Below are 13,819 nucleotides of genomic sequence, written 5' to 3'. Positions count from 1 at the left end.
ACATATTATATGTGTATATGTGTATCACATGTGCATATATACATATACACACATGTGGATGGATATACATATACACATATGTGGATGGATATACATATACACATATGTGGATGGATATACATGTACATATAGAAACATGTGTACACACATGCACATTCACACATGATAGTGCATATTCATTTATAGAGGTATGTGCACATACACATGCATATGCACACACATACACACACTGTCTATAATCAGCTCAGGGAATGCCCCCTTCCTTTTGTAATTCTCCCTCACTATGTCACAAGACAGCCACTTAACAACTTCACTAGTGTCACAGGCACAGCCCCATTCCAGGTGCACAACCAGCCTACTGTCTGGAAGGATCCACCAAGCCTTATCAGGTGAAAGGTAGCACAGAGGTAAAACCTGCCACTATTACTTACCATAGCCTATAAGGCACTCTTCCTGTCACCACATGAGTCAATCCACTGTCCACTTGCAAGCCTAACAAGATGTCACACCAAAAGACGGAGCTCCACAACCAGCAGGGGCGGCTCCAAAGACTGTGAGCAGATCTCACACCTCCCCCCAACATGAAGCTCCTGTAGCCCAGGGGCCCTGCTCTGCGCACCACTCAGTCTCTAATGCTGGCCCAGCCCAGCTCAGCCTGGAACCTCACACCCACCTCTGTCTGGAACCCCAAGTGCAGCCCAGCCCACCTCTGTCTGGAGCCCCAAGTCTGGATCAATCTATCTCTGTCTGGATCTCCAAGCTCGGTCCCACCCAGCCTGTGACTGAGCTCCAAGAGGGGATGTCCTCATGCAATCCTCTCTATACCTGGGAGAAGGGGGCAGAACACTGTGAAAGGCAATGAAAACCCAGGGACACACATATTTGAGCCCCACAGTCCCTCCGGCCATTTGAAGGACTTTCTACGTCTACCTCTCAGGGACATCCACTGAGAGACCCATTTCTCATCCCTCAGTAAAAATAATCCACCAAGACCTACTGGAATGCTCACCAAGGCACATCCCACAATGACCAAGAATGTGTGATAGTGTGTGTGTGTGTGTGTGTGTGTGTGTGTGTGTGTGTCCACCAGCAAGGCTGCCTGGTGCACACGCACACTCACAACATCACAAGCCACTGCCACTGAAGGGGCCAGGCAGTATGAAACAAGAAATGAAAGAGAATGGGGACCTGGTGGCCACGTGTCACCTGAGTCTTCTGAATTTCCAACCAAGAACATAGCTTACCTATTAGAAATAATGTTTTCAGCAGATTTTCACCTTACAGAAGAAACATGTATACTTATGTGGCTCAGTGGCCCATTCTAACTGTGACAGGGGTGTCTTAGCCCCACAGCTGGGGAAGATGATATTGAATAAGTGCCACATGTGTGCTTCTCCAGGGAGGTCAAGCAGGGCACCTCCCTACCACACTCCTGTCACACACCATTCTCTGCTCCCAGAAATCCTTGGAGGAGGCTCTGTCTTTAGGGGCCCCAACACTGTGGGACTTCAACACTGGACTGCAGAGGGCAACCCTGGAGTGGGCTTCAGCTCTTGGGTGAATCCCAGCACTGTGAGTCCTCCGGTCTGGGCTACATGGGGCATCCCTAAAGTGGGCTCCTGGTCATGGAGGCCCCAACACTATGGTTCTCAGAGCTGTGCAGCACAAGGCTCCCCTGGAGTGGGCTATAAGTTTTAGGGGCCCCAGCACTGTGGATCCTCAGCTCTGGGCTGCATAGGACACCCCTAAAGCAGACTTTAACTCTTGGGAACCCCAGTACTGCATGTCTTCAGCTCTGAGCTACACAGGATACCCCTTAGAGGGGGCTTCAACTCTTGGGGACCCTAGCACTGTGGGTCCTCAGCTCTGGACCATGCACAGCTCCCCCCTGTAGGGGGCTTCAGCTTGTGGGGACCCCAGCAGTGTGGACTTGCAGTATGGGCCACATAGGGTGACCCTGGAGTGGGCTTCAGTTCATAGACACCCAGCACTGTGGGTCTGAGGTTTGGCCACAAGGGGCTTCCAGCTCTGCTTTTGCAGAAGTAGATGACCAGAGCACTCTCATGAGGCACCTCTGGGGGGACTTGATCCTCCCACCTTTCAGTCATCAGCGGAGCATGTTCATTGCCTCGACTACAGGGTCTGGTGTGACCGGGGTAAGTGAACATGTGTTGCTAATGGGGCACTAGACAGAGTTCTCCTCCAGCCTCTACTCACTTTCCAGAAGGTGGCTCTGCTGCAGCTGAACTTTGAGCCATATGTTGACCCGCTGGCCCCATGCCCCCGGGGGTTCCACCTCCCATAGGCGGCCTCGCTCCTCCGGATGGATCAGCAAGAACTTCCTACAAACTGAGAGCAATGGGCTCAAGTGAGCCAGGGAGATGTAGGGTGGCCAGGTCCTCTCTGCCTGACACTAGTGCACTTGGGATCTTTATAGTAAGTAACATCGTTAGGCTAAACTCCATGCTGCTCAACTGCAGCTCAACCCCTGCCATGTGTGGGGGATATGCCAGTCTGCCTGCCTCTTCCTCAGTCCCTGGTCTACCATCTGCCCCTCGCTAACCTATCCTTCTCTCAGAAAGTCTCAGTCCCTCCTGCAGGACCCCGTGATGCTGCATATAGCTGTTGTCACTGAGAGAAAGGGAGGCACCAAGTTTCCATGCCGAGGACCCCCACCCACAGACTGCCTCCCAGGGGCAAGCCCAAGGCTGCAGGGACCACAGAGAAGCTGGAAGCCCACCAAACACAGTGCCAGGCAAGGCTTAACTTAGCCAGCAGAGGACAGGCCTGTGCTCACCACCTTGACTGGAATTTCACAACAGGAAAAAGCCGTCATTGATTTTACAACATTTGGACTCCTGGAGGCTTGTGTCAGAATGCAACATCAGGAATGGAGCTCTATCAACCCCAGGTGGCTATCACCCCCAGCAGAAATGCCCTCAGCACAAGCACTTGAAGGCCTGGGGTGGCCCTGGGGCCATGCACTTCAGGGAGGTCTCAATAGTGAAGGGCAGAAGGGACTGTCCTAGTTGGATGAGGACATGGACAAGGGATCCTTGTGCCTTACTCTTGGTGAGCTCCCAATGCAGGCAGCACACATCAGTGGTCTTCACAGCACTTCCAGGGATTCCAGCATGTAATTGCTGCTGTGCTGCTGCTGCTGCTGCTGCTGCTGCTGCTGCACACTATTGAATCACTGAGTCAGAACCAACACATAGCTGACTCTCCAGCGGGTTTTCAGAGGCACTAAATCACACAGGAGGAGACTGCCCATCCTTCTCCCAGGGAGTAGCTGATGGATTTGAACCATGTGCTTTGGGAATTACAGCGCAACTTCTTAGCCACTAGGCCACCAGAGCTCCCTAGCTCTTAGTAGCAGAGTTTGAAAAGACATAATAATATCTAAACCCCCATGAAGAAAATCATGTTTCACCCATTCTTCATGATTCAGAGGATGTTCCTTTGCCCCCCTTACTTCTCTCTCTTTTCTATTGTTGCTCCCAGGCTACTGGGAATCTGCTGTGCTGTCAAGTCAAGAAAAACTCCTAGCACCCTGATGAAAGGGTCTGAACCCTACCTTTCTGGAGCCAGCACCTTCATCTCCAACAATCCGGAGCCCAGGGCTGCAGTCACTGTGTCAGTCCATTGTATTGATTCTTCCTCTGCATGTCTGACCTTCCACCTTTCCAGGCATGATGTTACTTTCCAAGGAACAGTCTCTCCTAGCAACATGTCCAAGTATGTGAGACGAAGCCTTGCCATCCTTGCCACTATGGAGCACTATGGCTGCACTTCTCCAAGACACACCTGTTCATTGTTTTGGCAGTCCCTGGGATGCTAGGAACTCAAAACTACAGGTCCCCAAACCCTTGCAATGGAACAGCGAGGCCGACCCCAGGTGGGGTGAATGTGCTCCGTAGAAATACGGGGGTTACTCTTAGGCATCACCTTGCCCTGGCCAAGGTGTCCAGCAGTTTGGTCAGACCACAGTCCAGCTGTTGCTGGAAAAGTATTGACAGTCTGTGGCCTCAGTAAAGCAGGTCACCCTCCACAACATGGTGGCTCTCATCTAATCAAAGGCCTTAATAACAAAATCTAAGGTTCCCTGACTATGCAAAGGTGTTTGACTGTGTGGATCATAACAAACTGTGGCTGCCTCTGAGAAGAATGGGAATACCAGAACACTCGATTGTGCTAATGAGAAACCCATACTTGGACCAAAAGGCTGTCAGAACAGCGCAAGGAAACACTGCACGGTTCAAAATTGGGAAGGGCGTATGCCAGGCATGTGTCCTGTCTCCATTCCTTTTCAACTTGTATGCAGAACAGATTATCCGGAAGGCTGTGCTCTATGTGGAGAAATGTGGGGTCAAGATTGGTGGAAGATCTATCAACAGTCTATGATGTGCAGATGATACAACCCTGCTTGTTGAAACTGAGGAGGACCTGAAGCGCTTGCTGCACAGGGTCAAGGACTGTAGCCTCCAATATGAATTGAGGCTCATGTCAAGAAGACAAAGATTCTAACCACTGGGCCAATTGGCAGCATCAGGATGGATGGTGAAGAGAGTGAGATTGTTCACAGCTTCAGTTTGCTTGGCTCCACAGTCAACACTCTCGGCACCAGCAGCCAGGAAATTAGAAGACGTATTGCCATGGGAAAGTCTGTTGTTAGGGACCTCTCTAAAGTACTGAAAAGCAATGGTGTCTCTTTGGAGACTAAGGTGTGTCTGATACAGGCCATGGTCTTTGCTATCACTTGTTATGCATCAGAGAGTTGGACAATGACTAAGGAGGATAGACGGAGAATTGATGCCTTTGAGCTGTGGTGCTGGAGAGGAGTATTGAGGATACCATGGACTGCTGGGAAAACAAACAGATTCATCCTGGAAAGGGTCAAACCAGACTGCTCCTTGGAGGCAAGGATTCTAAGGCTCCATCTAACATACTGGACATGTTGTAAGGAGGGACAGGTCCCTGGAGAGGGTCATAATGTTTGGTAGGGTGGAGGGACAGCGCAAGAGGGGAAGACCATCTATGAGATGGATTGATTCAGTGACTGGGGTAATCGGGATGGATGTGTCAGAGACGGTGCGATTGGCACAGGACAGAGCAAAGTTTATGGATGTTGTACATAGGGTTGCTATGAGTCTCAAGCGACTCGATGGCACATAACAACAACAACAACAAGGTTACCTAAGGGAGAAGGTTTTGCTTCGTGCCATCCTGACTAATTGGCCACCCCATGACAACTCTACTAACACCAGACCCAAGACTGCACCTGGCAATCACACAAGCCAACCCTTGAAATCAAGCTCTCTCTTTATCTTTATATATAAAGAACTGCTTTGCCTAACATCTAATCAGGCAATGTCTGACTGCGTGTATATCTGTGGTCCCATAAGGTGCATAAAGTGTATGTTTATCTGAAGAGAAAGCAACTCTCTTCTATAGGTTCTCTAAAAAAAATAAAAAAACCAAACCCCAGCAACTCCAATCCATTTTTGTTGAATCTGAACTGAATCATAGATGATCCTCCAGTGGGTTTTCAGGAGACTGTAAATTGTCTGGGGATGGCTCATCCTTCTTCCTCATGCTCCTAGATTCAAACTGCTAGATGTGCCCCCTGTGGGAAAATAACACAACTCCCAGAGCTCCCACAAGGATTTAAAAAACCCAAACTAAGACTCCTTCAGCCCTGGACCAGAAATGGGACATGGCAAGTGAGGCAGGCAGAGCATAGATGGTGGCGGCGGCCTGGGCCTCTCATGGTGCGTCAGGGGGAGAAGCAGTCAGAACAGCAGACACAGTTGGGCACACTCCCTTCCCTTGCTTCTGCTCACCCCTCTTCCACCTCTGCCTGCTTAGCTGCTGCACTGCTGTGCCTCCAGCCTCCAGCATAAATGACACGGACAACCAGAAGCAGGGATTTCCAAGGTGTTCACACCAGGTCCAAATCACATAATGTCTGATTTTATAAAATTTAGGGAGCTCTGGTGGATTAAAGGTCAAGAGTTGTACTACCAACCCAAAAGAATAGTTTGAATCTACCTTCTGGCTCTCCAGGAGAAAGACGGGCAATCAAGCCCTGTGCAATTTACTACCACTGAAAACCTGTTGGAGAATCAGCTATGGGTCAGTTCCAACTCAGTGGTACCTAAAAAAACCAACATCATAAGTGTTGAGAGGAAAAAAATGCATGTGTGTGTGTGTGTGTGTGTGTGTTAGAGAGAGAAAGACAGAGACAGAGAGAGAGAACCCAAGAGCAATTTAAAGAGAAAGCAGCCTTACAGGCATACACAGTCTCATTTATTCCATTTCTCAGGAGACACCCCCACCCCCACCCCAGAGGATAGGAAATCCTAGAAAGATCGTCTCAAACATTTCCTATTCCAGTGAATTTAGCCCGAGAACATTGTGAGCTTCCTGGGAGCACTGTGGCCCATGAGGGGGCATGTGGTTTCTTCCTGTGCAGTAGGGTGTCTCTCCCTCCTAGAAGTAGGGGTGGTCCCTCCAGTATATGGAGAAGTAGGGGGAGTTCCTCCCATGTAAGGAGAGCAGGAGTACCTCCTATATAAGGAGAGGGGGTAGTTCCCTCCTGTGTAGGGAGAGTTGGGGTGTCCCCTCATATCTGAGGAGAGGTAGAGGGGGTCCCTCCTGTGTAGATAGTAGAGAGAGGTGGTCTCTCCTTTGTGGCAAAATGTGGAAGGGGATCCCTTCTGTGCTGGGAGAGATAGAAGTGGTCCTTCCTGTGTGGGGAGGGCGTAAAGGGATACAGTTCTGTGTGGCAAGAAGTAGAGGGAATCCCTCCTGTGCAGAGAGGAGAGGAGGGGTCTCTCCTGTGTGGTGAGAGGTAGAGAGGTCCTCTTCTGTGCTGAGAGAGACAGAAGTTGCCCTTCCTGTGTTAGTGGGAAGTAGAGAGATCCCCTCTTATGTGGGGAGAGGTAAGGGGTATCTCTCCTGTGTAATGTGAGGTAAAAGGGGTCCCTCCAGTGTGAGAAGAGGTTGAGGAGAGTCATTGCTGCACTGGGAGAGATAGAGGTGGTACTCCATGTTATGAGGGGAGGTAGCATCCCCCTTGTGTGGAGAGAGGTACAGGAGGTCGGTCACTCCTGTTTAAGGAGAAATAGAGGTAGTCCTTCCTAGAGGGGACAAGTAGAGAGGTCTGCTCTTGTGTAAGGTGATAGAGGGGGGTCCTTCCTGTGTGGGAAGAGATACAGGTAGTCCTTCCTGTTGGGGGGGAGGTAGAGGTAGAGGTAGAGGGGTGTCTCTCCTGTGCATAGAGAGGTTGAGGGGAGAGATGGAAATGGTGCTTACTGTTGTGAATAGCGGGACAGGGGTCTCCTCTTGTATGTGGAAAGGTAGAGAGGGGTCCCTCCTGTGTGAGGGGAGCTTCCAGGAGCCCTGCACTGCTGCCCCCTCCCTTTTCCCAGCTCCTGGTTCTCTGATGGCTCCCAGGCGAAAAGGCAGAGCCAGGTGTCTGGGCACCAGTAGCCATCCACAGCATGGTGGCAGTTCTGTGGATTTTGTTCTCTCTATCATTATTTGATTTTTATTATTTCCAAATCAATTTCCCCCCCAGACTGTGAAAGGCTTGCTTCGTGTAAGGGAACCTAGAATCTAGATTTAGAATGAAATGGGAATTTACAGAAGGAGGAAACCCTGTGTGGCCAGTGCTGAGGTCTGCACACCCCAGGCTAATGGCAGACACCACCCGGAACACGCACACACATCACCACCTCACCCAAGAGTTCAACACTGAGGTCTTACCTTGGAGCATGGCTGCAGAAATGGGGCAGCTGATACCCAGTGCCTCATCTTCTTGGAATGTCTTGCAGAAGTCCTGCAGCAGGGCCATGGCCAGGCCCTGGCGGCGATGCTGTCTCCGGATAAATGCGGTATCCAAGATGGGTAGCATGTAGCAGATCCCACTGCCATCACCACAGAGGCTACCTTCAGGGAGGAGAGGGCCTGGGGTCTCTAAGGGCCATCAAATTGTGTTTCATAAGCTACACAACCAGAGACGAAGCAGATTTTCCCAAACCACCAGCCATTCAGCTGACAAATCATTAAAATGCACACCCAAAAAAAATTTTTTTAAACCCCTAACACATTGATGGTGACTGGGGAAGCCCCTGGGGAAGACTAAAAGGCTGTTTATCTGCCCAGTTAGTGACTTTAACAAATAGAGTTATCCTCAAATCTTGGAGGCTAGAAGTAGGGGTTCAGAGTGTCCCTGGATCCACACACCAGCCTGCTTCTTCATGTGGGCCCCCTATCTCTCTGCATGTGTCTTCTACTGTGTCTACTCTGATCTTTTCTCTCTCTAATATGATTAGTTTAAGACACACTTTATACTGATACTTCTTCAAGTAACAAAGAATTATATCAAACAGGGTTACAGTCATAAACATCTATGGGCTAGAACTTACAACACACATTTTTGAGGGGACACAATTCAGCCATGACAAACACTTACCTCACACCACATGTATTAAGAAGAACCATAGACTTACATGTAAGACCAATAAACTTTTAGAAGAAAATCCTGATAACCTTGATTTAAGCAAAGAGTTCTCAGATTCAACCCCAAATGGATCAAAAAGATGACAATGACCCAAATGTCCATTAATAGATTACTGATTAAAAGATAGTAAATGTTTAACAACAGAATATTGTTCATACAAAAAGAAAATAAGTTCTGATAAATGTTCTAAAATGAATGACTACTGAAAAAATTATGCTGAGTGAAGGCAGACCAAATGGACAAATATTGTAATTTGTAAAATATTTACAGTAGACAAAGGTATAGAGACTATAAAGTTCATTAGTGGTCAGGAGGGGCAGACAAAAAGGGGAAAAATGAGGACATATTGTTTAAGGGGGACTCAGTAGCTGTTAAGATTGATGAAAAACTTGAAAATGAATAATAGGTATAGTTGTACAACACGGGAACATAATCAATCATCAAAATTGATCAAACTGAAAAAATGTCTTATTGTATATATTTTACCACAATAAAAATGTTAAATAAATAAAAAGAAAAACAGGAATCTGAGATAACACATTTTCAAATCACATGTCTAATGAAAGACTTGTATCTAGAATATATGAAAAAATCCTGTAATTCAGTAAGATGATAAATAATTCAATTACAATATAGCCAGAAATCAAGCAGTCCTTTCTCCAAAGCCAGAAACATGGTTAACAATAACATAAAACATCTTTAATATTGAAACCATAGTGAGATGACCTATTACGATAGCCATGACAAAAATCAAGTAACAAAAGTTAACAAAGGCATGAGGAAATTGGAGCCTGCATATATCATTGGTGGGTAAATTTGTGTAATAGTTTGGCAAATTCTTATAAAGCTTAACATATAATTATCAAATGATTCAGAAATATGGCTAGGAATAACATCAAGAAAAATTAACCCCATGTCCATATAAAGACATGGACGCAAATGTGGATAGCAGTACTAGACATAACCAGAAACTAGAAAATGTCAGCTGATATACACAAAAACAAAATGTGATATACCCATATAGTGGAATATTACTCAGCAATAAAAATGAATTAAATACTAATACATGCTACAACTTGGATAAACCTCAAAAGCACAATCTACAACTAATATACTACTAATTTCTGGTCTTTATTCATCTGGGACAAAAAAGAAAGAAAGAAGCCAAAGACTCAGAGAAGATTGTAACAATCTACAGTATGAAGAGTCTGCATGAACCATCTACTGCATGAGCTTCATCTACTCTGAGACGAGGCGAGCTAAATGGCTGTCATTCTCATCAGGACCACACTAGGTGGATCCCAACAGAAAGAGAACCTAACTCAAATTCTTAAGAGTCCAGAATTAACTGCTCTGGTTGAGGGTAGAGGGCCCTGAGCTATTTTAAATACTAAACCAAAATTACTCTAGGAGGTTTTCTTCTAGCTAAGTAATAGATCAGCTCATAAAACAAAGAACATCACCTGTGAGTAACAAGCTCCTTTGGGGAAGGGGAGAAGGACACAAAAAAAATTATTTTTTTTTTTTAATAAAATTTCTCTGCTATCATGAAATCTTTGACAGTTTCAATCTTTCTCCTTCTATCATGATGTTACTTATTGGTCCAATGATGAGGATTTTGTTTCCTTGATGTTGAGATGTAACCCATATTCAAGGCTGTAGTCTTTTATTACATAATGAATCCATATTGAAATCTGTAGTCTGTGATAATAGTGTTTCAAGTCTTCCAGTAGTCAACAGACAATATCATGACAGATGGAGAAAAGATTAAAGTTGTCAACTGCTTTACTTTCTGTGAACCTACAATCAAACCCATAGCAGGAGCAGTCAACAAATCAAAAGACATGCATGTTACATTGGGAACATTTGATGTCAAGGACCTCTCAAATGTGCAGAAAGAGCAAATACATCAGGCTAAATAATAAAGTAATGTCTGACTCAAAGCATGGCATTTTTGACTGCTTTATAAGTATCTGAAAGTTAAACAATGAATAAGGAAGACAGAGGAAGGGTGTTCCTTAGAGGTAAGGATGTTGAAACTTTATCTCACATACTTTGAGCATGTTGTCAAGGGGGGACAATGCTTTGAAAAAGACATCATTCTGGGAAAGACAGAAGGTCAGAAAAAAGAGAAGGAAACCCTCAAGGAGATGGAGTGACACAGTGACTCCAATAATGGGCTTGAACATGGCAGAGATCATGGGGGTGATACAGGATACAACAAGGTCTTGATCTGGTTTTCAAAGGGTTTGAGTTGTGCTTGAGTTGATGGCAACTAACAATACCAGGAAAGACAAGAAGCTATGCAATCTGACTAAGCTGGAAGAGAAAAGGTGAAGAGAGGTGAGACTCTGTGCTGAGTGAGCTTTCTCCATTGCTTGTGGGGAGATGGGAATGAGGTGTTCCTGGGGGTCCTTGCCTCTAACTCTTCAGGGCCTTCAAAGGGCTAAACAGGACAAGAGACTTTAGTATACAGAACGTGAAGCAGAGGAAAATTTTTGTATGGGGGATAAAGAGAGGGAAAGGGAGAGGGAGAGGGAGGGAGAGAGGAAGGGACAGAGGGAGAGGGAGAGGAAGACACTAAGCTCTAAGAGAAAAGATGCATGAGAAACTGCTTGAGTAGAACACCTGGTCTCACACCACTCAGCCAATTCATACATGAAGGAGGCCTAGAATTGGTGTCAGGGGACTACTTCAAGGTGAGACTCACACAGGGCTTAAGCGCAGAACAGGGAGAACTTCAAGAACTTTAGGAAAAGCAAATTTTCTCCAAAAGGACTTACAGTGGAGTGCATAGCTCACTGCATTTTAACTTGGCAAACAATTAGTAATATTATAAAGGCAAGAACCAACAACAACTTTCACAGACACAATAGGAATGACCTCACACTTATCAATTATTTTAATTTCTTTGCCCTCACGTTGAACTTGCATATGAGTAATTGATGATCTGCCCTTGGCCTAGTTTTGACTGCTGATACTGAACTTCCCCAAAAATTTCTTCCACAAATGTAGTCTGATTCCTATGCAGCCCATTAGGTGAAATTCACGTGTAAAGTTATCTTTTGTATCTTTTAGGAAAAGTATTTGCAAAATGCAATTATTCTTCCTCCTTCATTATTTACATTCCCCTTCCTCCTCCCCCTTCCTGGTATGTATCAGTGTGTGCTTCTTCCCTCCCCACTCACACGAGCATTGGAGTATGTACACACCCTACACGCATCTGCTCTTGTTCCTGCCCAACCTTCTCCTGGAGCAGTGACGTCAAATCAAAAATCAGCTACCACTTCAGACATGGAAAACTCTGCCACATAAATGGCCCATAGAAAGCAGGGTGCTTCACTTGTCCCACAAGCCCAAAGCAAGATATCACCCCCCAAAGAAGACACAGTAGCAATAGATTTCCTGAACAATGATTGAATATTTTAAATGGATGAAAAAGAAACTTGATGAATTACAGGACAGTGCTAGCAAAAATCAGGAGGAGCTAAAAAAACAATTCAAAACAACACAGAGAAAACAAACTAAGCATGAGAGGCACAGGAAAAATAAGAAACCATGATCCAAAATATGAAATCTAAGGTTTCTGATGCTGTCAACATGATGGAGGGACATACGAATAGAGGAGAAGAGATGGAAAACAGAATCAGTGAAATAGAAGATAGAATTGTCACCACAGATCTGACCAAGAAAAATGCAGAATCCAAAAAGAAAGAAACAGAAGAAAACTTAAGAATAATGTGGGATATCATTAAAAGAAATAACATGCACATCATTAGAACCCCAGAACAGGAAAAACAAGTAAAGGCACTGAAAAAGTTGTGGAAGAATTACTAGACAAAAACTTTCCAGGCATAATGAAGAATGACAGAATATATATTCATGAAGCTGAGCAAACGCCATATAGAATAGACCCTAAAAGGAAAACACCAAGGTATATCATTGTCAAATTTGCTAGAACCAAAGATAAGGAGAGAATACTAAAAGCAATGAGAGAGAAACAAAAAGTAACCTACAAGGGAGAACAGATAAGATTAAGTGCTGATTTCTCAGCAGAAACCGTGCGAGCAAGAAGACAATGGAATGGCATATAGCGAACACTTAAAGAACACAACTTTCAACCAAGAATACTGTACCCTGCAAAACTGTCCATCAAGTACGAAGGAGAGATCAAAATATTCTCAGAAATACGGAACCTAACGTGGTTTGTAAAAACAAGATCAGCCTTACACTGAGAGACATCCTTTATACAGAGATGCCACAGAAAACAGGATGGGCCAAACTAACTAGCAACAACACCAAAAAGAATTGAACAAAATGACAGCAATAAAATCCTACCTCTCAATAATTACACTGAACGTGAATGGCTTAAATGCATTACTGAAGAGAAAAAGAGTAGTGCTTTGGAAAAAAAAAACAAAATCCATCAATATGTTGTCTATAAGAGACACATCTGAAAAATGAAGATAAAGAAAGACTAAAAATAAAAGGATGGGGAAAAATATACCAAGCAAATGGCAAAGAAAAACAGGAGTAGAGATACTAATCTCTGATAAAGTAAATGTCAATGCAAAAACCATCACTAAGGATGAAGAAGGTCACTACATAATGCTCAAGGGTCAATAGAACAAGAGGATATAACAATATTGAATATCTATGCACTAAATGAAAGACCTGCAAAATATATAAAACATACAATTGAAAAAGCAGATAGACAACCCTACTATAGTACTTGGAGACTTCAGTACACCCCTTTCAAGAAAAGATAGAACTACAAAAAGAATCTCAACAAAGATACTCAAGAATTAAACTCAAATTAAATTAAATTTGGATTAAATTAGCCAACTCGATCTCATACAAAGCACAATATAACTTCTTTTCCAATGTACATGGAACATTCTCCCGAATAGATTATATTCTAGGTCACAAAGCAAGCATCAACAAATTCAAAACCATAGAAATTATACAAAGTATCTTTTCAGATCCAAGTAACACAAAATTGGAACTTAATAACAAAAGAATAAAGGAGAAAAAAAATCATACATTTGGAAGTTGAACTTGCTTGGACATGACTGGGTACAAGAAGAAATAATAAATGAAATCTAAAAGCTTCTTGAAACAAATGACAATGAAGACACAACTTACCAAAACCTCTGGGAAACAGCCAAAGCAGTAATCAGAGGTCAATTTATAGCAATAAGCAAACACATCAAAAGGCAGGAAAAATTGACTATTGACTCTCTAACCCAACATCTCCAACAAATTGAAAAAGAACAGCAAGAAAACCCAACA

General features: G+C 44.6%; 1 protein-coding gene across 1 annotated transcript in view; it reads right to left on the bottom strand.

The window, feature by feature from the left end:
* Window positions 1-2,209: 2,209 nt before the first annotated feature.
* Window positions 2,210-13,819, bottom strand: part of LOC102864974 (protein FAM169B-like) — a 91,153-nt gene continuing 79,543 nt past the window's right edge. The window contains exons 5-6 of the mRNA XM_006900968.1: window positions 7,771-7,953; window positions 2,210-2,349 (exon numbers count right to left, since the gene is read on the bottom strand). Of these exons, the coding sequence (XP_006901030.1) occupies window positions 2,210-2,349; window positions 7,771-7,953 (323 nt within the window). The remainder of the gene's footprint in view (window positions 2,350-7,770; window positions 7,954-13,819) is intronic.

This window comes from Elephantulus edwardii, unplaced genomic scaffold (genome assembly GCF_000299155.1).
Source record: "Elephantulus edwardii isolate Elephantulus edwardi_28Jun2011 unplaced genomic scaffold, EleEdw1.0 scaffold00303, whole genome shotgun sequence".
NCBI classification, from domain to species: Eukaryota; Metazoa; Chordata; class Mammalia; order Macroscelidea; family Macroscelididae; genus Elephantulus; species Elephantulus edwardii.
The sequence above is the reverse complement of the archived record's forward strand: the minus strand, read 5'-3'. Positions and strand labels throughout refer to the sequence as shown.